The 23,917-nt window shown below is 42.7% G+C and overlaps 1 protein-coding gene across 1 annotated transcript in view; it reads left to right on the top strand.

Annotated features, from left to right (window-relative positions):
- Positions 1-23,917, top strand: part of ODAD2 (outer dynein arm docking complex subunit 2) — a 303,897-nt gene that overhangs the window by 99,977 nt on the left and 180,003 nt on the right. The window contains exons 14-17 of the mRNA XM_049705317.1: positions 18,095-18,241; positions 18,640-18,849; positions 23,102-23,344; positions 23,695-23,805. Of these exons, the coding sequence (XP_049561274.1) occupies positions 18,095-18,241; positions 18,640-18,849; positions 23,102-23,344; positions 23,695-23,805 (711 nt within the window). The remainder of the gene's footprint in view (positions 1-18,094; positions 18,242-18,639; positions 18,850-23,101; positions 23,345-23,694; positions 23,806-23,917) is intronic.

The raw sequence follows: 23,917 nt of genomic DNA, 5'->3' as shown, positions 1-23,917 counted from the left end.
TCCGTATATTGAAGAATCCTTGCATTTCTGGAATAAATCCCCTTGATCATGGTGTATGATCCGTTTAATGTGCTGTTGGATTCTGTTTGCGAGTATTTTGTTGAGGATTTTTGCATCTATGTTCATCAGTGATATTGGCCTGTAGTTTTCTTTCTTTGTGACATCCTTGTCTGGTTTTGGTATCAGGGTGATGGTGGCCTTGTAGAAGGAATTTGGGAGTGTTCCTCCCTCTGCTATATTTTGGAAGAGTTTGAGAAGGATAGTTGTTAGCTCTTCTCTAAATGTTTGATAGAATTCGCCTGTGAAGCCATCTGGTCCTGGGCTTTTGTTTGTTGGAAGATTTTTAATCACAGTTTCAATTTCAGTGCTTGCGATTGGTCTGTTCATATTTTCTGTTTCTTCCTGATTCAGTCTTGGCAGATTGTGCATTTCTAAGAATTTGTCCATTTCTTCCAGGTTGTCCATTTTATTGGCATAGAGTTGCTTGTAGTAATGTCTCATGATCTTTTTTATTTCTGCAGTGTCAGTTGTTACTTCTCCTTTTTCATTTCTAATTCTATTGATTTGAGTCTTCTACCATTTTTTCTTGATGAGTCTGGCTAGTGGTTTATCTATTTTGTTTATCTTCTCAAAGAACCAGCTTTTAGTTTTATTGATCTTTGCTATTGTTTCCTTCATTTCTTTTTCATTTATTTCTGATCTGATTTTTATGATTTTTTTCCTTCTGGTAGCTTCGGGGTTTTTTTGTTCTTCTTTCTCTAATTGCTTGAGGTGCAAGGTTAGGTTGTTTATTCGAGATGTTTCCTGCTTCTTAAGGTGGGCTTGTATTGCTATAAACTTCCCCCTTAGAACTGCTTTTGCTGCATCCCATGGGTTTTGGGTCGTTGTGTCTCCATTGTCATTTGTTTCTAGGTATTTTTTTATTTCCTCTTTGATTTCTTCAGTGATGACTTCATTATTAAGTAGTGTATTGTTTAGCCTCCATGTGTTTGTATTTTTTACAGATCTTTTCCTGTAATTGATATCTAGTCTCATGGCGTTGTGGTCGGAAAAGATACTTGATACAATTTCAATTTTCTTAAATTTACCAAGGCTTGATTTGTGACCCAAGATATGATCTATCATGGAGAATGTTCCATGAGCACTTGAGAAAAATGTGTATTCTGTTGTTTTTGGATGGAGTGTCCTATAAATATCAATTAAGTCTGTCTTGTTTAATGTATCATTTAAAGCTTGTGTTTCCTTATTTATTTTCATTTTGGATGATCTGTCCATTGGTGAAAGTGGGGTGTTAAAGTCCCCTACGATGAATGTGTTACTGTCGATTTCCCCTTTTTTGGCTGTTAGTATTTGCCTTATGTATTGAGGTGCTCCTATGTTGGGTGCATAAATATTTACAATGGTTATATCTTCTTCTTGGATCGATCCCTTGATCATTATGTAGTGTCTTTCTTTGTCTCTTCTAATAGTCTTTATTTTAAAGTCTGTTGTGTCTGATATGAGAATTGCTACTCCAGCTTTCTTTTGGTTTCCATTTGCATGGAATATCTTTTTCCATCCCCTTACTTTCATTCTGTGTGTGTCTCTAGGTCTGAAGTGGGTCTCTTGTAGACAGCATATATAAGGGTCTTGTTTTTGTATCCATTCAGCCAATCTGTGTCTTTTGGTGGGAGCATTTAGTCCATTTACATTTAAGGTTATTATCAATATGTATGTTCCTATTCCCGTTTTCTAAATTGTTTTGGGTTCGTTATTGTAGGTCTTTTCCTTCTCTTGTGTTTCTTGCCTAGAGAAGTTTCTTTTAGCATGTGTTGTAAAGCTGGTTTGGTGGTGCTGAACTCTCTCAGCTCTTGCTTGTCTGTAAAGGTTTTAATTTCTCCATCAAATCTGAATGAGATCTTTGCTGGGTAGAGTAATCTTGGTTGCAGGTTTTTCTCCTTCATCACTTTAAATATGTCCTGCCAGTCCCTTCTGGCTTGCAGAGTTTCTGCTGAGAGATCAGCTGTTAACCTTATGGGGATTCCCTTGTGTGTTATTTGTTGCTTTTCCCTTGCTGCTTTTAATATGCTTTCTTTGCATTTAATATTTGACAGTTTGATTAATATGTGTCTTGGCATATTTCTCCTTGGATTTATCCTGTATGGGACTCTCTGTGCTTCCTGGTCTTGATTAACTATTTCCTTTCCCATATTAGGGAAGTTTTCAACTATAATCTCTTCAAATATTTTCTCAGTCCCTTTCTTTTTCTCTTCTTCTTCTGGAACCCCACGATAATTCGAATGTTGGTGCGTTTAATGTTGTCCCAGAGGTCTCTGAGACTGTCCTCAGTTCTTTTCATTCTTTTTTCTTTATTCTGCTCTGCGGTAGTTATTTCCACTATTTTACCTTCCTGGTCACTTATCCGTTCTTCTGCCTCAGTTTTTCTGCTGTTGATTCCATCTAGAGTAGTTTTAATTTCATTTATTGTGTTGTTCATCGTTGCTTGTTTCATCTTTATTTCTTCTAGGTCCTTGTTAAATGTTTCTTGCATTTTGTCCATTCTATTTCCAAGATTTTGGATCATCCTTACTATTATTATTCTGAATTCTTTTTCAGGTAGACTGCCTATTTCCTCTTCATTTGTTAGGTCTGATGCATTTTTATCTTGCTCCTTCATCTGCTGTGTGTTTTTCTGTCTTCTCATTTTGCTTATCTTACTGTGTTTGGGGTCTCCTTTTTGCAGGCTGCAGGTTTGTAGTTCCCGTTGTTTTTGATGTCTGTCTCCAGTGGCTAAGGTTGGTCCAGTGGGTTGTGTAGGCTTCCTGGTGGAGGGAACTAGTGCCTGTGTTCTGGTGGATGGGGCTGGATCTTGTCTCTCTAGTGGGCAGGTCCACGTCTGGTGGTGTGTTTTGGGGTGTCTGTGGACTTATTATGATTTTAGGCAGCCTCTCTGCTAATGGGTGGGGTTGTGTTCCTGATTTGCTATTTTTTTGGCATAGGTTGTCCAGCACTGTAGTTTGCTGGTCGTTGAGTGAAGCTGGGTGCTGGTGTTGAGATGGAGGTCTCTGGGAGATTTTTGCCCTTTGATATTATGTGGAGCTGGGAGGTCTCTTGTTGACCAGTGTCCTGAAGTTGGCTCTCCCACCTCAGAGGCAGAGCCCTGACTGCTGGCTGGAGCACCAAGAGCCCTTCATCCACACGGCTCAGAATAAAAGGGAGAAAAAGTAGAGAGAATTAGTAGAAGTATGAAGAAAGAAAGAAAGAAAGAAAGAAAGAAAGAAAGGAGGGAAGGAAGGAAAGGAAGGAAGAAGGAAAGAAAGAAACAAGAAAAGAAGGAGAGAAGGCAAGAAGGAAAGAAAGGGAGGGAGGGAGGAAGGAAGGAAGGAGGGAAGGAAGGAAAAAAGAAAGAAAGAAGATACTGTAAAATATAATAAAGTATAATAAAGTTATTGAATTAAATAATTATTTCGAAAAAAAAAGGGATGGATAGAACCTTAGGACAAATGTTGGAAGCAAAGCTATAGAGACAAAATCTTAGAAGCATACACATACACCCTCACAAAAAGAGGTAAAGGGGGAAAAATCATAAATCTTGCTCTCAGAGACCACCTCCTCAATTTGGGATGATTCGTTGTGTAAAGGAGGGAAGGAAGGAAGGAAGGAAGGAATGGAGGAAAGAAAGAAAAGAAAGAAAAAGAAAGTAACGTATAATAAAGTTATTAAAATTAAAATTAATTATTAAAAAACAAACAATGGACGGATAGAACCCTAGGACAAATGGTGGAAGCAAAGCTATACAGACAAGATCTCACACAGGAGCATACACATACACATTCACAAAAAGAGGAGAAGGGGAAAAAATCATAGATCTTGCTCTCGAAGCCCACCTCCTCAATTTGGGATGAGTCGTTGTGTATTCAGGTATTCCACAGATGCAGGTACATCAGGTTGATTGTGGAGCTTTAATCCGCTGCTCCTGAGGCTGCTGGGAGAGATTTCCCTTTCTCTTCCTTGTTCGCACAGCTCCCGGGGCTCAGCTTTGGATCTGGCCCCGGCTCTGCGTGTAGGTCGCTGGAGGGTTTCTGTTCTTCGCTCGGACAGGACGGGGTTAAAGGAGCCGCTGATTCGGGGGCTCTGGCTCACTCAGGCCGGGGGGAGGGAGGGGCACGGAGTGCGGGGCGGGCCTGCGGCGGCAGAGGCCGGCGTGACGTTGCACCAGCCTGAGGCGCGCGGTGAGTTGTCCCGGGGATGTTGTCCCTGGATCCCGGGACCCTGGCAGTGGCGGGCTGCACAGGCTCCCCGGAAGGGGCGTGTGGATAGTGACCTGTGCTGGCACACAGGCCCCTTGGTGGCGGCAACAGCAGCCTTAGCGTCTCCTGCCCGTTTCTGGGGTCCGCGCTGTTAGCCGCGGCTCGCGCCCGTCTCTGGAGCTCCTTTAAGCGGCGCTCTGAATCCCCTCTCCTCGCGCACCAGGAAACAAAGAGGGAAGAAAAAGTCTCTTGCCTCTGCGGCAGCTCCAGACTTTTCCCCGGACTCCCTCCCGGCTAGCCGTGGCTCACTAACCCCCTGCAGGCTGTGTTCACGCCGGCAACCCCAGTCCCCTCCCTGCGCTCCGACCGAAGCCCGAGCCTCAGCTCCCAGCCCCGCCCGCCCCAGCGGGGGAGCAGACAAGCCTCTCGGGCTGGTGAGTGCCGGTCGGCACCGATCCTCTGTGCGGGAATCTCCCCGCTTTGCCCTCCGCACCCCTGTGGCTGTGCTCTCCTCCGCGGCTGCGAAGCTCCCCCTTCCGCCTCCCGCAGTCTCCGCCCGCGAAGGGGCTCCTAGTGTGTGGGAACCTTTCCTCCTTCACGGCTCCCTCCCACTGGTGCAGGTCCCGTCCCTATTCTTTTGTCTCTGTTTATTCTCTTTTCTTTTGCCCTACGCAGGTACGTGGGGGGTTTCTTGCCTTTTGGGAGGTGTGAGGTCTTCTGCCAGCATTAAGTAGGTGTTGGTGTAGGAGTTGTTCCCCGTGTAGATGTATTTCTGGTGTGTCTGTGTGGAGGAAGGTGATCTCCGCGTCTTACTCTTCCGCCATCTTCCCAGCACCCCCCTAAAATGGCTTTTATTTAGCACTTATTTTGTGTTAATGTTCTCCTAATGTTTTCTGTTACCAGATAACAGGTGGAGATCATTTTTACATGTTATTGCAATATATAGTTTTTTTTTACAGAAAACCTCTGAAATTTTTAGCATCTCTATCATAAATAAATGGTTCGTTGTTTATTATGGAAATAATTTACTATTATGGTCATCATTATTATTTAGTAACATGTAAATAAAATTTAGGAACAAATATGAAATAACATGATTTCAGGAATTCCTGAGAATTTCTGGGAATTCCAGTTTCTCATTCCGGAATCTGGAAGATTCATATCTGTCAGAATTTGGAAACACTCGTGTGGAGGGAGCATAGGCTGGTGTTCCATCCCTGTGCTCCTGCCCCTGCCTCGGCAGGAGTCTTTGTGCACAAACCACCCAGTCAGCGCAGTGGCCAGCCCAGCACACGCGGCAGCAAAGTCCAGACTCAGGAGACCCACCTGCCCTTTCCCGAGCCACAGGGCTGCCCATAGCCTCTACTCATGAAGCGCATGTCCTCTGGGGAAAAACTGGCAGCAGAGATCTCTGTCATCCAGCGCTTGAGCCAGACAGGCACTGGGGCTCAGACATGGCCTTTGGAAGAAGGTTTGGAAGAGCCCTGGTGTTGACGCAAAGAATTTTGGTCTATTAACTTAATTTCATTAGTAAAAGGAAATAAAGAGCCAAAGGGGGCCGAAGCATCGGCCAGGCCAGGAGGCAGAATAATGAAGAGTTAGAGGCGCGACCTCCAGTGTCAGAAAGACGTCAGCTGAGTCGGGTTTCTGCCACCCCCTGGCTCAGCGGCCTTGGGGTGCTGGCGGGCCTCTGTGAGCTTTGGTTTCCTCATTGGTCAAGGTGGCAAAATAAAAGAGCCCGCATTTTAGGATTACTGTGAATATTAAATGAAACCTGACACACATAAGTGCTTTGGCACCAGGGGCTCAGCACCTGTTGGCAATGGTAATTGTTACTGTTGCATGTTGTTATTCTAGACAGCGTAAGGTGGGGAGGCTTTACCACCCATACAGGTGGTCCTCAGCTTTGCTTTAAGATTCTAGCAACCAGAAAAAGGCAGAAAGACTGAGTTAATACAGTGAGGGCCTCTCCACCATAAGGTAAAAACAGCCCACCTGCCAGTGAGTGTCACTGATCCTGGTGCTAAGAGCAGAAAGCATTTCCTCCCCGAGGACTTAATGGGGCAGACAGTGGGTAGGTGGCGTGCAGCATTCTCCACAATACCTTCTCCATGAACACGGCTAAGAGTGTCTCGTGGCAGTCTCATTATTAAATCACGGTCTTGCGTTTTTCAGCTATTTAGGATAAATCCATATAATGGTGGGTCAAAAAGGGATGCCCTGTTGCTGTCCCAGAACAGCTGAGGAAAGCATGTATTGATGAAGTGCTACTCAAGCTTGCACAAGTTACCCATCAGTAAATCTTGTGCAAATGTGATACTTTTGGCCAGACAGTAAATTGCTTGGAATTATTATAGTTCCCACAGGTAAATATTCTTAACATAGCCAATAAAAGAAAAAGTATATCTACAAATGATTTCAGGATTTTCAACACAGATAAATGTTTTTCTGTGGAGACACAAAAGGATATGAAAAGTCTATGAAATGCAAAATTGAATGTCTCTAGGTAATCTCAAAATAATACACCTGACATTGTACTTTACAAAATTATGCCTTAAATGTAGATTTCAACCAGCAGAGAAATGTTCACGTTGACCTGACTCTCCACTTACCGTTTTCCAAGTGCAGCAATGTCTGTGATTGTTGAAAACTTTTGATGCGTTCATTAATACCCAAACAAGCCGATGAATGACACAGCTTGGTATTTATCCAGAGCTATGAGCTCAGGTCTTGGCATATCATAAAGGGACTTAGTCTGCAATCATTTGGCTTTGACATATGTTCATTTCAACTTGCAAGTTTTGCATCTGTATATATGCTTTTAATCTGGAGTTTTAGAACACAATTTAATTTTTAAACTAATGGATACTCTGCATTTTTACTCACCAACCTTCCAACTTCTGTTTCCCCACACAGCCGATGACTCTGTACCCTAATTCTGAATGAAGTAATAAACTCCTTATTCCGCTGCCCTCTGCGCTTACCTTCTGCTACTTATCACAGTACAGCTTGTCTGTCTTATCAGCTGCTCCTTGAGTGGGGAGACCGTACTAAACTCATTTCTGTGTCTTGCAGGCTGTCTTGCTAGTAAACACTGGACTGTCCATCCTCTGCTCAGGAGGGATGGTGACAGAACAAGGCTCCCGAGGGGCCCGGCTGTCCTTCGCTCTCAGGTCCTTCAGAGCAGCTTTTCCTCCCTCTGAGCCTGAGTCGTTCTGTTCCCTCTGCTGTTGATGTCTTTCCCCACCTTCTCCTGCCCCCCTTCTCTTTGTAGACATACTGTTTCCTTGCTGCATTTGCCCGCTTTATGTGGATATTATCTTCTCCCCTGTCCATGGTTGCTTCAAAATCTTGCAATGAAAATATTTTGCTTTGTATCCATCCCAGCGATTGGGCAAGACAGTTGTTAAGGCGTGCACCCCACACTGATACTGTGAGTCTCTCTAAAAATACAGTAAGTTTCACTCACTTCTAAATCACAAATGTATAGAACCCCTTTGTGAAATAGGAGGAGAGTTGGAGGATTTTTTGTTGTTTGGAAATGGTGGGTTTCTTCATCACAAGTATCCTAATATTATTAATGTAAATAGGTACTCTTTAGTAACACGAGATAAAATGTTGAAAGGTCATAATTATAAGTAGATCTGCATTTCATGCACCTTAGTGTAAGTATCCTTAAACTGAAGAATGAATTTCTGGACCCATAGTTGAAAGCCTGCTGGAATCCATTTCTATGTGGTTTGAAGGTAGATTGCGTATGGAATTTAATACTATAGGATCAGGAAATCCAAGAGAAAATTGAGGAGATTAGAAAATGGTTGGTGAGGTTTCAGGCAGTTCGAAGGGATCTCAGAGGCTGGGTCTAGAATCATGCTTTATCTCCCCTTTAGGCATTTCTTAGGGCTGTTACTTGAGGATAAGCTGTCTGCACCGTCGGCTCCAGGCTCAGCTGGGATACTGTTAGCAAGCGGCTTTGGGGACGTCTGCCCCTACTCAGAAGCGCTTCGCTCGGCTGGGCTCATTCCTGAGTACTTGCTGCAGTAATGGAGGAATCCAGGGTTCATCCCTGGGGCCACTTCCCCAGGTGTACCACCTCCCCACCTGGGGAAGCAGGAAGAGGAAAGCATTCATTTCGAAAGCTGAGTTCAGCAGCAGGTGGTTTGCAAAATGAATCCCAGTGAGAAGACCAGAAGCCAGTGACGTGTTGCCCTGATAGAGTGTGTTGGGGACTTGGAATAGGGCAGTGTCCTTGGGGTCTGGTTTGGGGCAGCTTGAGTTGAAGACAGTGAAATGTCCAAATAGAAAGGCCGGTACAATAGTTGGAAATAAAGGATTGAAGCTCCAATTATTCATTAGAAATGGGGCTACCATTTTGGGACCCAGAGGAATGAAAGGCTTAGGAAGGAGTGTGGAGCAGGTGGGCATGTTTGTGTTTTTTTTTAAATTCATGATTGAATGTGCCTCTTAAAAGCTAATCAGAAAGTAGCTGTCTCTCACTTGAGTTAGCACGTACAACTAAGGCAGTGTTTATGGATCAAAATATTTATGTTAAATGGTCAGTCTTCCTTTAAATATTAGTTTGCCATCTTATAAGTAGATTGCTTCATTTGCCTTTTTTTTTAATCTTAAAGAAAGTAACATCTTATTTGGTAATTTTATGCAACCAGTTAATGGATTAAAAAGATTAATTAAAGGAAGATAAATAGTTAGGAAAGTTTGAAGCAAAAAGAGAAAAACGTTTACTTTTAAAGTAATTTTCCCTCCAACTGAATGTTCCTACATGCTAGCGCTGGGAAGGCCAGGTATGAAGACTGGAAAGATGGGCTTTTTAATGTAAATTCAGAAATGTGGTATCAGCCTGGAGTATGATATTGGGGCAAACTTTGTTTTCAAGCTCTAGACGGGTGATGATGTTATCTGAACACAGGTCAGTCAGTGGAGAGTGGCTGGCGTGGACTGCTGAGTTTCAGCTTATGATCACGGTGGCAGGGGCATCACATACTAATCCTCTCCCCCCATCCACCGTGTGTTGGTGAGGGGTAGTGCCTCACAGATTTACACTGTGTGATCAAACCTGTGTTGATTTCACCTTTCTCGTGAGTCAGGGACCTTGCTAGTACTTCTGTTACGTATCCACAAACTCAGAATTCTCAGGCCATGAGAAGTGAAGGTGTTTGGTGGTGCCCCAGCTCAGCAGTGACAGGGCTCTACTTCAGAGTGACATCTAGAAGACAGTCACATCAGGAATCCCTGGAGGCTTCTGAAGAGACTTTCCAGGCTCGCTTCCTGGAATGTTTTGGATTTCCTCTCTGGAGGGGCAGTCTTGGCAAAGACATTTTCAGACTTGAAAACCTTTGTTTAAGACTGCTTTTGTGGGACTCGGTTCCTTCATGATCTCCCACGAACTGCTTAAAACACACACGCACGCACACACACACACGCACGCACGCACACTCGCGCACGACCTTAATTGGTTAAGGGGTTCTTCTAAGTGGTAATTGGGAGTTACATGGTTTTTCTTCAGAGGAATTTGATGTACTTTGCAATCAACTACAGTTAATTAATTGCTTTCCCATTACGTGGGTTTGGGGTATGGAGTGGCAGGTCGTGCGATCCCTGTTTCGTTGGTGGAAAAGCTGAGAAATACTTTGCTCCAGGCCACACAGAAGGTGGCTGTGAGCCGGGAAGGCATCCAGGGGCCTCTGCTTACTGCTCGTTGCCTGGTTAGTCTGTCCCTTTGTCCAGAAATTCAGGGCTCGGCGCCTGAAGGCCTCACATTCCTGTTTTCTCTCCTGTTTGAGTCAGAGGCTAGTTACACATGGAGCACACTTCTTCACCGAGGAATTCCGCGTTTGGGAGGCAGTAGCAGAGTGCACCAGGTGTTTACTTAAAAAGATGGAGAAAAATGCGATAGTGCAGTGTTATTATTGTTAAGAAGAATCTTTCAAAACTGGAAAACAATGGTTACTGCTTATGCAGCCAGATGAACTCCAGTAGTTAAAAAGGAAAATTAGAACCACTTTCCTGAGAAACAAGCTTTAAGTTAATACATATGTTGTTACACTGATCTAGTTAATTTTAAAAATAGTCTCTAAGACAAAAAGAGTAGGAGGAATTTTGTACTGAAAACAAATTACCTGTTACTAATCAGAAGATATTTAAATTCCATCTTCTAATGAAATTACTCAGTAGAGTCTGCACTTACATTTTCTTAAGTAAGAATTTTACTTATTCAGATGTGTGTGACTTGTATGTTTATGATGCCCACTAAGAAAGGATTAGTCCTCATTTATTTTTATTACAGAGGAGATGGTGGGAGTGATGGAGGACCTCACCTCCAAAGGGGAATCCATGCTCTACAAATACAACAGTAACTTGTTTTCAGTTCCGAGCTTTAAATTCACTTTGCCTCTTGGCTATCATAAATAAAGAGAAGTAGAGAAAAAGCAAAGATAATTAGATGATTATGATAAATACACTATCGAATCGTAACAGTGTATACCTCCCCTAGCCAGCATTATACGACCACATCAACTTAACTACTGAAAAATGACCATATGAAAAATCTCTGGGCTGTTAAGCTTTAACTCCATTCACTTCTTCATGGACACATACTATTAACTAGTCCAGCTAGAGCATAATTAGAGCCTTCTCACTGCTGTCTAGCTACTCATTAAGATTTCTGACGATAAAGAATGTTGATATCTAAGGCAATTTAATGTAATGATCTGAAAATGTAATAGATCTTTTCAGGGAACTTGTTGCCTGATGTATTTGCAACAAAAATACTTTTTATTCCTCGAAGCATGCTTTCCCCCCAAATTTATTTGAGAGGCTAAATAGAGAAAAGAAGCTTTGCCTAGTTCCCAATTTATATAATGCACTAGGCTGCTTTACTTTTTGTTTTAAAAACACATATTCAAGTCCTGTTACAGAAGTTTGCATGCTGAAGAATTTCTAAGCATAAGGGTTGAGGAGTAAGAGGTACCAGATTTGGTATAAATGATGTTTCATTTTATATATGTCTATAAATCTTTTGTCCTTTTTGGTCCTCTGGCCTTTGAGATTCCTGCTGACAAGGGCTGTGGATCCTAACCCAGCTCTTGGTCTGGCTGGCTGCGGCCTCCTGATGCTTCTGTGACACACAGAGCATAGTGGAAGCTTGTGTTCCTCCTCTGGTCTATCCTTTACTCTCTTCTGTATTTAAAATATTAAAGTATTATAACATAATGCATTAACATGAGCTCATCGTAATTATTCAAGCCATGCAAAGGAATAAAAGTGAAAGCCCCCTTCCACATGTTTGTTTGTACACATACACATTTGTGATTTTTATACATAAAATGAAGTCAGACTGGGATTCTACATTGTACCTTTTGTATTTAATGCTATGTCTTGGTGATCTTTCATATCAGCCTTACTCCTTTTAATTGCCCCATAGTATTTCATTATACATAAATCAGTAATTTATTTAACAGTTCCCTTATTGATAAGTTTTTAGGTTGTCTCCCCAAATCATGTAATTACAAAAATGCCACAGCAAATATTTTTACATATGCTTTGGATATGTACACTGTTTCTGTAGGATGGATTCTTTGAAATGGAATTGCTTGGGTCAAAGAGTATGCACATTTCGAATGTTGATAGTTCTAACGGGCAGTTGTTCAATGGGTATAAAAGTTCAGTCATGCAAGATGGATAAGCTCTAGATCTGCCATACGACACAGTACCTATAGTTAATAATGCTGTTTGTGCACTTACAAAATTTAAGAGGGCAGGTCTCACGTTAAGTGTTATTAACAGACAGAAAAGGGGGAGGTATAAGAAACTTTGAGAGGCGAGGGGTATGTTTATTGTCTTGATTGTGGTCATGGTTTCACAGGTATATGCATATGTTCACACTCATCAAATTGTATACATCAAATGTGTGCAGTATTTTTGTATATGTTATACCTCAGTAGAGTTGTGTTAAAAAAAAAAAGAATATATGCACAGTAAAGTCTAAGTACTGCATTAATTTTTTTTTTATTTCAGAGGGAAATAGTGAAAAGTGATCAACCAAGCTTGGTTTATGTAAAAATATTTTTGATACTCCCTACAGAAAGCAAGCATCAGTTTACACTCTATCATTAACATACCAAAGGTTTTAACCTCGGATACAGAGTGAAATCAGCCCAGCTCTTAAAAACAAAACAAAGACCCTGGTGCCCAGGTACCATTCATGGAAGTTTTAATTGAATTGGTTTGGAATGGGGTCTGGGCATTGATGGTCTTTAAAATCTCCCCAGGGTATTAAAGTTGCTCACCTAGGATTGAGATTAACCGTTATAAATTCTAATCTGCAGGAGGTTTTTTGGTTTGTTTAATAGGGGGAAAATGTATCTTATGTGAATTTACCTATTCCTCATTGCTAGTGAGGTTCATAGTTTTTCATACGTCAAGTATCCATTGTATTGTATACCTTGCCTATTTTCCTATGTGGTTGTCTTTTGATTCTTGATGAAAATTAATCCTTTGTTTTTTATGTGCAAATAATTCCTCTCTGCTTGTCATATGTCAAAGCCAGATGACTGGCTTCCCCATTCTTTCCTCCAGTGATTGGAGATGCTACTTTTATCAAATATTGTCATTTCACTTTTAAGAGCTTGTTTCCACATCTTTCTCTGTTACATTGATTTATTTGGACGTTCCCATGCTGTTTAATTACTATAGCTTTGGTATATTTTAATATTTGATTGGCCAGAGAGTTTTCTTAAAATATTTAAAATTACTTTTTGCATATTTTCCATTCCAGATCATCTTGAGAATCAAATTAAAAAAAAATCTAAAAAATGCTGTTGGGATTTTGGTTGGCTTACATGAATTTATAAATTATTTCTGGATAAATTGCAATTTTAATAACATTGAATTATCCTATTCAGGAACATGGTATGACCATTCATTTATTTAATCTTTTGTATACTTCAGTAAAACTTAATAGCTTTTCCCCCATATATTTACAACACATTTCCTGTGAGATTCACTCCTAGATATTTTTACTATTATTATTTTGCCAATACTGGGATGGGAACTTTTATCAAATTACATATTTTGATTTGTTATTCTTAGTGTATGGAGGGTTACTCACTTTTGAATATCCAGTTACCCTCGTATCCAGTCACTTTACTGAGATATTTTTATTAATTATCATAATTATTCAGTTCATTCTTCTGAATCTTTTTAGAAAGACTATTATATTTCCTACAAATTTTTCATCATTGCAGTAACATTCCAGTAGATCATCAATTTCTGTAAATGTTCCATGGTGGTTTAAAAAGAATGTGTAGGGAATCCTTGAATTGTTCCTTACCCGTTCCTGATTTAAAAAAATAATAATAATTCTTAGCCAGCCTGCAATCCAACAATCTGAGTCTAATTTCTTCTTTCTTCTGGAACAGCATCTTCTCTTTTTCCTTGGAGTTTCCTCCTGGTCTCATCTCTTGAGCCCTAGGTTTATGAGTGCTGAATTATCAGCATAAAATTGGCTTGCAAATAAACCGAAGGCAAAGCAATATATTTTACTAGCTTGACTTACGTGGTTCTATGCCACTCACTTGGAGCTCTGACTCTTTACCATTTCTACTCCTGAGAGATGAAGAGCATCTCTGAGCCAAGCTCTGCGCCGGGCGCCAGCCCCTCTGTCATCATTAATAAACAGTCGTTGGCAGGGTTCACGGCTCTTGCTCTATGAGTGGCATGTTTGGAGGAAAAAATGCTGAGAACATTGAAAGCCAGCTGGACGGCTGTGATGGCTGTGTCACCTCACCGGGTCTCACCCGCTGCCCCCTGACTGCAGACAGTGGGGAACAAGAGAAGGAGACCTCTGTTCCCCATTGCACCTCCGCCTGCCATCCTGTGTCACTGGGTCCTACAGGACGCCCGGAAGGAGGGCCCTGTGAGCGTGCTTGCCATCGCACTGCCACCTCCTAGCTTCTGGCACCCTTTTAGGAACCGAGTTACTCGAGCACATGATGGGTCACCTCGGCCTGCCAGCCCCTTGTCCCCTGCTCCGGGTTCCTGTGGTAATCGGAGTGGTCTCACCTGTCCACGCTGGCCGGCTCCAGCCAGGGGCCTGTGCAGCCAGAGGGATCTGTTAAGAATGTAGTCAGCTCCCGTTAGCCCTCTTCTTCCACCCAGACCAGCCACCCTTGAATATTTTCTGTCTGTTGTGAACTAAAGGCGAAAGTGCTCAGCCTGGCCTTTGGCCCAGCAGGTCGTGTGGCCCGCCTGGCCTCTCCGCTCACCTGGGCCGCCGGCCTCCTCCTGGCTTCCCCCACGTGGCCGCACCCGCTCCTTCCGTCGCGCCGGCCCCTCCTCCCGTGCGGACCTCCGCACAGGCTTCTCTCCTCAAAGCCCCCGTGTGGGTGTCCCTGGCCCTCTGCCCCTCTCCCTCCTGGTACCTCTTGGACTTAAATTTCCGTTTATTGGGATGGGCTTTAAAAAATTAAAATCGCTCTTCGCCACTGAACTGTGAGCTCCATAAAAGTAAAGACCACGTCTGTTTTTGTTTACCAGGATGTCTCTAAGGCCTGGAATCGGACTCGACAAATAGTTAAGTGAATAGGAAGCAAATTTGTTGAATGAAAGAATACAGAAGTGATTTCAGGCAGCTTTCTCCCTGTTTTACTCTTGAATACATGCTTCATCTCAGCTTAGTCATGTTTATTTCTTCCTTATCAGCAGTAAGGGGAGGGGTTTACTCTCTATACTGGATAGGGTAATACTTCTTTATTTCAAAGATTTTATTTAAATCCAGGAAAAACATTATTTTTTAAAATGTCCTCTATTCATCTTTTAAGAAGAAATTTTGAGAAAAGTGAGAGAAAGCAGTATTCGTCTGATCTCGGCATGTTTGAAGCGTGATTGCAACCACGGACGTCGGCCTCCTGGTCATGGAAAGGAACCTGAGCTGGTAAACTATCCTAAGGCCGGTGGAGCCTGGAGATGTCTGAGAAGCAGCAGGGGATGGACGACAGCTAGCAAAAGAATTGCATTAATTCAAGACGTAGAAAAGCTTATTGGAAGCATTCTTCAAAACCCTTCAGAAGCTAGTAAAATAATATTTTACTGCGTTTTTCTCCAGCTCTTAAAACCTCACAAATGCAAATGCGTGATAAAATGTGAAAATAAGTATTGGCAACTAATTGCATTCTCAGGGGAGATTTAATTGAAAAGGGGCATATTCGCATATTTGTACTGCTTCTCTTCAGTAAGATGTTTATGGCATCTGGTCAAAGTAGAACGGACATTTGAAAATCCTTTGACATAGCTGGTATTTAAAGAATAGCAATTGGCTAACATTTGTGGCTCTGTACATTGAATATTTTGGCTCTCATCCGCTGGTATTCATTCTGAAAGATTTATAATCCTTTGGGGAGTGTGGTCAGTGACAAGAGTAGAAGTAAATCCTGAAATGTGGAAAAACTAACTTTCCCTCATAAAAAACTGTTCTAAAAAAATCCCTCAGGCCTATGAATATGTTTCCAGATTTTCAGAAAAGCTGATGATTTACAGAAAAGAATATTTTTTCTATAAGGATCTAACCTCTTAATGATAAATGTAAATTTTCCATCATTTGGCTTCAAAATTGGCCTAGAGATAATTCAGCAAAATACAGGGCCTTACCTTTCGGGCATCAGCTGCAGTTACATGGCTTTTAAAAATGTATGTCGTCAGTTGTAGCGTCAGTAATAAAACTCAAAAGGTGGAAATAGTCTACGAGAGACAAATGAAAAGCACTTGAACTCGGAAGCAAAGCTTGTGCTGAGCGTCTAAGTAGAAAAGTGCTATCATCACAGAAACTAGAATGCAGGCATAGAGGTCAAGAGGGTCCTCCATTACGTGCGACCGAGAACGGCAGGACAGAACATCCCTGTCCAGGGAGTGGCCTGGGGGGCGGAAGTGCTTTTGGACGACTTCTCGCCTCCTGCTTGTGCTTGAGTCTGCAGCCGCCGGCTCAAGAGCCCGCTCGACCCGAGGCCCTCGGCTTCCATTTCAAACCTTTCATGTAGGAGCCCACCTCTGTTCCTGCAGGTGCCCCGGGAGGATCCTTCTGCCTCCTTTCTCCATTTAAATTCAGAAAAAGAGCCTTGTTTCCCTTATTTTCTTTGCTTTTCCTTTTTCTGTATTATTTTCCTTAATTAATTATGGTTAGCACTTAGATTCTTCCTTATGGTTTACAAAATATCTACCTTTTTCTAAGAGGTGCTGGCACGTGGGATCCCGTGTCTGACAGCAGTGACAGAGGGTGTATTGCGTTATGTTTTAAAACCCACTGTGGGGAAATTGGTGGTGTTGAAATTTCTCTTGATATCGAGAAAAAGATGCTAAAAGCTATAAGAACAAAACTTATTATTTTAGATATAAGTAACAGAATTAAGGCTCTGGTCATTCTAAACTTAATCTTGAATATGGAGGACAGCCTAGAGTACCCAGAGAGAAAGTTAGAATGAAAGCAGAAATGGCGCTCATAGCATTTTTAGAGAAGTGGAAGGAATGTTCTGGAAAGGAGTTACTAGGAAGTCTGAGCCTAAGCGTTTCCTTCTTCACTTGCTGATGCTCACCCTCTACTGATCCCACTTTAGTTTCTTATGTTAAAAGAAACATATTGTGTTGAATTCACAGAGGATTGGCATGTGCGCATTTGTGTGGTGTGAAGGAGGGGGTGGGTAGCTTGAAGATAATTTCCATTTTTTGTGCTCAGTCTGTCTATCTACATACACACGTATGTAATATATAGCAATATAAAGTAATGATTTGCAAATGATGATAAATATAATTTGAAGGTGTCTTCCCTCAAAAAAGAGAGGTTTATTCGAGGCCATTGCTACTATGTTTTGAGGTAGAAATCCAGGGCTGTCGTTTATGAACACCTTTTACAAAAAGAGTTTATTCTTGGCTCCATTAGAAATGTTGCTTTTGTGTCTTATGAACTATTTTGGGGACTCTTATTTACCAACCACTCTCAATAGCAGTAGAAGCAATATGTACTATGCTGTGTTCTTCAAAGATTTTCGAAGCGTTAATGATCAGTGGACATTGCTTAAGAATTCCTGCAGTGAATTCTGAGTTAATTTCCTGGCAGGCCTGATTCACCGATCAATCATTACAAATTTTTGAATCTCTTGGATTTTTTTAAAAAGCAATTCCCCACTGCTCTTCACTTGTGGTGATTAGCTAAACAGACACTGATTTGCATGTTGGTGGGCCAGTGTTTCGTTCACGACAGTGAAACTGTCTTTCTTCTCCTTCAGTCCACCCATCGGTAGGTCCCCGGGTTTAATGGAACTACCTTCTCTTTCTCAGCCCCACGCCCTCACTCCACTTACTCTCGGTCCCCGTGTGGACGGCTGTGCTGCTTCCCACGTGGCTTTGCTTTCCCCAGGTTTCCTCTGTCCCAGACTGTTCTGTGTACACGTGTAAGAATAATTTTCAGACACGGTTTGCGCTGCAGAGTACACAGTTCAGGGACTGCCTGTTACCTCCACATAAAACTCACGTTCCTCAGACCATCTCTCAGGGCTCGCCCCCGGCTCTATTTAATATCCTAATGCCACCTAATGTCGCAGCTGTTGAAAGCAGGCAGACCACCTTTCCGTGGTGACTCTCGACTGGAGCAATATCTTATGACGCCCTGCGCAGCTTTCTTGGGCTTCAGCTCTGCATGATTCATTTAACAAATTATAATCCACTCGGAGGATTTAAAAGAATTGAACATGCTGTGTATGGGGTCACACACTTCCCGGCTCATGGATTCATCACCCTTTAGCAAATTTCCATGGGAGTGTGAGCTTATTTAACCTTCCTGTGGCCTTGCGTCTTTGCAGGGAGGAAATCAGACGGCTACAGTGATCGCATTGTGTTGCATGCAGGACTTCAACTTAGCGCAAGAGACCTGCCAGTTGGCGATCAGGGATGTTGGAGGCCTTGAAGTTTTAATAAACTTACTTGAGACAGATGAAGTCAAATGTAAGGTGAGTGGCTGGCTCATGGTGGACGAGGAGCCTCGTTCACGCCTTCACCTGCTTCTCTTCTCAGTGCTGGGCGTCTGCCCTTCCTGCTGCTTGTTTCTTGTCTTTACGAGTACTGACAACCCGCTTCTGCTATTAGCTATTAGCTGCTCTTGTCAACTCTCTGCTTTTCTTCCTTCTCTTTTGGCTCTTTTCCATTACCGTGTGCTTCTTAAATGATGAACGTTTGTTTACTTAATTGACGGAAAATGCGGGGGATATGTGTAACACCTGGGAATAGAAACTGTTCCCTTAAAAAACTTAATTGGGGAAGGATTTTAGGTAGCTTGGAATTTTTAAAGAATATAGCACTGGTTACGCATTAAGCACCCATTCATCTATAACTTCTTCTTCTCGTTTAGATTGGTTCGTTAAAAATCCTGAAGGAAATCAGCCATAATCCTCAAATCAGACGTAATATTGTTGACCTTGGGGGCTTGCCAGTCATGGTTAATATTCTTGACTCTCCACATAAGAGCCTGAAATGTTTGGCAGCTGAGACAATTGCGAACGTCGCCAAGTTTAGGAGAGCCTGGCGGGCGGTGAGACGCCATGGGGGCATCACCAAACTGGTGAGTAAGTACCACTCAGGGCAGCGGGCACCCCGCCGTCCTTCCCGGCTCCTCCCGGATATCAAATAACCACTGGGCGTGCTCTGGGAATCTTCTTTTTGTGTAACATGTCCTTGAAAATTATTTTTGTGTATTTACATTGGCAAGTAGCCAAAAAACATGTTCAACCTCACTTTTCAAAGAAATACAAACTTAAACAAATAGAAGTAACTTTTACGTATCCCATAGGTAGGGATACACTCGTGTGTGTGGGCAGCGGCGGTAAGAGGGTGGTGACTTACTTCACTCAGTCTGAAACTATCAGAACATGGTTAATCAACTGTACTCCAGTATAAAATAAAAAGTTAAAAAAAAAAAAGAGAGGGTGGTGAGACCCTCTGCACTGGAACGCTGTCTGGTAGCCCATGTCCTCTGCTGTGGTGACCTCACTATGAGGAAGTGTCCTCCATGGAGACAGTCAGAGCTGCAGGCACTCACTCATCTCAGTGCTACTTAGAGGAGTGAGAGCTGAAAACAGCATGTTTTACAGTGTGAGGTTAGTAAAATAATACGCATCATATCCACAAGAAGCACCCACTGGCCGCTGTCAGTATTGTGTTTTGGAAGTTTATATAGTAACAGGGAATGTTTAATATTATATAAAATCATAACAGGATTAAAAACTGATGATACCCACGATCCCAACTTTTAAAGACCAGAGCTAACAAGTACAGAAAAATCACTTGAAATAAATACACAAAATTGTTCATCAGGGGTTTTCTCAGAAATGACCACCACATTTCCTTCCTACTTTTCTACATTTGCCGGTTTGCTGTGTGTTACGTTTATGTTCAGAAAAAATGATTATTTCAATAACTATCGCTGAAAGAAAGAAGCAGGCTCAGTGCCCCTGCCACGGCAGGAGGGACCTTCATGCAGTGCAGTATGGAAGCGCGTTTGTATCCTCACTGGGTCTTGAGTCGCTTCCACGGCTTTTATCACGCTGGATTGTCACCACTTCCCTACTTTAGGTTCCTGAAGATGAGAGACGTGTCTTATTCATCCTAGTGTCCTCCTCAGCACCTCGCCCAGGACCTCACACATATAAACAGTTAATAAATATCTATCGAGTTCATATGGTTTTAATGTGAATACGTACACAGTGAAACACGTTCAGAAATTTACTGAAAGAGGTTCTGTGTGTTCACTGTATCCACTTGTAATCTGTAGAGCACTGTACCTTATAATCATTTGCCTCAAAAACAAGGTGGACTTATGGCTGGATAGATGGGTGAATAGATAGTTAGCTATGTGATAAAACAGACATGGAAGAATGTGAATTATAGAATCCAGGTGGTGAGTATGTGGACGTTGCTGTATTCTTTCAGCCTTTGTGTGTGTTTGAGAATTTTCATAATAAAACGTTGGGGGGAAAGTAATTATTACTGTGATTATCATTGTCCTGCTTAAATAATGAAATCGTATGGTAGGCTGACATGGCTGTCCACCGAAACTACTCCATGAGAATGAAAGACAGAACACTAACATACGTTTTTATGGACATCTTACGCGTCATGTTTAGGGCCTTGGAGTTTGGACAGTTACAGTCACGTAATCAAAATAATGACATACATTTTAATTTAATTTTAAATAATAGCAAAATTAGGAACAGGAAAGACCATTAATGGATAAACTTGAAATTGCTAGGTTGGGAACACATCTGGCTTCTCAACCAGGATTGGGGATCCACTTTTGGTTGGGTACGTGTGTGTGGGGGGAGTATGTAACACGCAGGCAAGAGTCCCCAACGAAGACTGGAAATGAGGGACATCACACAGTACAGAGATGAAGCCGTGGGCTGATTATGGCCCCAGAGCAAGGGAACCAAGGGCAGGATCAGAGCAGGCAGGAGGGCACTGGCCACAGTGGGGTCTGGGCACCTAGATGGCATTCAGGCTCTGGAGGGGCAGCTCGATAAGACTGGGCAGAAGGTGTGACGCCTGAGCAAGCAGGGAGAGTGCACCCAGGCCGGAAGCACTGCACGTCCAGGGCCGTCAGTCCCGAGGCCAGTTTACGTGCTCCTCTGTATGTAGAGCGTACTCGGTCCTTCCACTGAAAACCATTTCAAATGCCTCTAGAGGTGTAGATCTGCAGAACAAGGTGGTGGGACTCCAAGTGTAAATATAAGTGTAAATAAATGTATGTCCCCGACCACAGTGATGTCACAGCCTCATGGTCGTGGGGATGTGAGGGCAGCGGGGATATGGGCAAAAATATAAGCATAATGGTGAGTGTATTAGGTAGTTCGAGGAAGTCAGTACTGGGAATAGTGGAGGAACTAAGAGGGGGTGATCAATCAACTCTACTTGGAGAAGGAGGGTCAAGAAACAAATGAACATAACGAAACACACACACACATACAGAGAACAGACTAGTGGTTACCACTCTGGGGAGAGTGGAGGGGGTGGGGACAATACAGAGGATTAAAAGGTACAAACTACTATGTATGAAATAATTAAGCAACAAGGATATATTGTACGGCACAGGGAAATATAGACATTATTTTACAATAACTTTAAATGGAGTATAATCTATAGAATTATTGAATGTTGTACAGCTGACACTAATATAATATTGTAAATCAACTAGACTTCAATGAAAAATTTAAAAACTTAAATGAATTAGTTAATTAACTAGGATAGAGAGAAAATTTTTTTAAATAATTGTTTTTTTAAAAAAAAGAGAGGCTGGAGAGAGGAGATGTCACCTTTCTTGAGTCTTGAAAGGTGAGTAGGTATCTATCAGGCAGACACATCAGGCAAAAGCATTTAAGGAGGATGAAGCCACGTTGGTAAAGGCCCAGAGCTGGGAAACAACACTGAATGTTTGGAAACTAAGTGGTATAACGTGGCCAGACCTCGGGTGAGGTGGGCTGAGCCATGAGAGACGAAGATTGAGGGCCATGGGCATCTCACACAGTCTTGTCCAAGAGCTACGGAGTTTGGACTTTGTACAGATAACGAGGGAATAACTAGTACATAGACAGGTACTTTTAAACCGTCTTCCCCGTGTTCAAACCCATTGTCTTGCTGTCCTGGGCCCGGTAGTTACCTGGAAGCCGTGTACATCGTCTTCCCCCACCCTGTCCTTGAGCCATAACTAATTAGACCATGAGTGTCCTCCTGATGCAAATCAGGGTCCTCTCTCCAGGAGTTTGGGGTTAGGAATCAGTGACTCAGTCCGGGCTACTGCCTTCTAAACGGTGGCCGTGGTTCAGTGGGCAGTATCCATGGGATCTGGTCTCCGGTTACGCGTGGGATTAAGACAGCTCTGGGAAGCCTGGCTTCCCTTCCTCCCCGGCCACTCTGCTGTATGCATGTAAATTGCCTCTCCCTCAAGGGCTTCAGTGACTTTGGTTACTGCCGAGAAGAGAAAGGATCCTGGCTGCTGTGCGTTTGGTTTAGTTGGTTTCGGCAGTGCAGGGGGAGGGCCGTGTCCTCCAAAGAGGCCTCGTGGTTTTAAGAGCCTGGTTGGTTCGGGCCATTCAGCTCTCACTGGAAAGTTCTCCTGGCTTTAGGGAGCCTACTTTTCTGAGATAGCAGGGATGGGGGTGTGCTTTACAAATCTTACTAATGTAAATGTTAGAGCTGTATTAAGAAAATACTCTCTTGGGGGCTTAAATTCCTGTGGGAAGGAAATGTACAAGCTTCCAAGTCTGGAGGAAGGTGTTTCGAAGGTTCTGTTTGTTTCTTTGACTGCTGTGTGGTACAGAAGTTAATTTCTGAGAGGATTCCTACTTCTGAGGGAGGTGAGCTTGGTAGCAACCCTGCAGCGATTGCGGGGTGGGTTAAGTCTTTTTTTTTTTTGAAGCCAGGCTGGCCCTAGGTTCTTTTGCAAGCTGTGACAGCCAGATATTGGAAGTCCACCTCACACCCCAAATATATGCCAGTGACTGTAGGGCACTAACTCTCATCATTAAAGACTGGGACCTTTATAGGTCAAAATGTCCTATTAGGGTGGGTGCTCCCCTAAATGATGTCATCTACAGCCTGGCAGCATTAACTTTTTTTTTTTTTTACATCTTTATTGGAGTATAATTGCTTTACAATGGTGTGTTAGTTTCTGCTTTATAACAAAGTGAATCAGTTATATATACACATATGTATATCTCCTCCCTCTGGCGTCTCCCTCCCTCCCACCCTCCCTATCCCACCCCAGCGTTAAGTCTTATCTCGAAGATCCCCACTTATGTTGTATTGATCTGTTCTCGTAGGTCGCTCTGCTTGACTGTAGTCAGCATGCCACAGAACCTGCGGAGCGGAGCCTGTACGAGGCCGACGATGGGGAGGTGGCCCGCTGCGGGGCACTGGCGCTGTGGAGCTGCAGCAAGAGCTACGCGAATAAAGAAGCCATTCGTAGAGCTGGGGGCATCCCTTTGTTGGCTCGGTTACTGAAGACTTCTCATGAAAACATGCTAATCCCGGTGGTGGGGACGTTGCAGGAATGTGCCTCAGAGGTATGCAGGCCAGCTCTGCTTCCCTTGCTCTCATTCACCTTGACTTTCTTTAGCGGAAACATAACTTTTAAGGTTAACACGACTGCTAAGGAATTTTTTTTAAGAAGTCACCCTTCTATTTGAAAGAGAAGATCAGACTAATGGAAAATTAATTACATTGATACCTGGATGGTATATTTTTGAAAATGCTGACTAAATTCTCTTATTGTTATAACGGTGTGTTAAACTTGGACTATGGTGTTTATTTACTAAGAAAGTTTTTTCAGTGTAGTTATTAATAAATGTGTGAATAGACACTTATATTTATGCATGTTTATGCAATATATAACTATTAAAGTTTACTTTCCTAGGAAAACTACCGAGCTGCAATCAAAGCTGAAAGGATAATTGAAACTCTGGTAAAGAAGCTGAATAGTGAAAATAAGCAGCTGCAGAAGCACTGCGCCATGGCCATCTACCAGGTGCGGCGGCTCCTCCTCACGGGGTTTAAGGTGCTGTGTCGTGAGGTCCCATCCTCCGGGGATGGCACTCGGGAATCTGCATTTTTAACAAGATCCCCCTAGGGACTTTCAT

This window comes from Orcinus orca, chromosome 2 (genome assembly GCF_937001465.1).
Source record: "Orcinus orca chromosome 2, mOrcOrc1.1, whole genome shotgun sequence".
Classification (NCBI taxonomy): Eukaryota; Metazoa; Chordata; class Mammalia; order Artiodactyla; family Delphinidae; genus Orcinus; species Orcinus orca.
The sequence above is the reverse complement of the archived record's forward strand: the minus strand, read 5'-3'. Positions and strand labels throughout refer to the sequence as shown.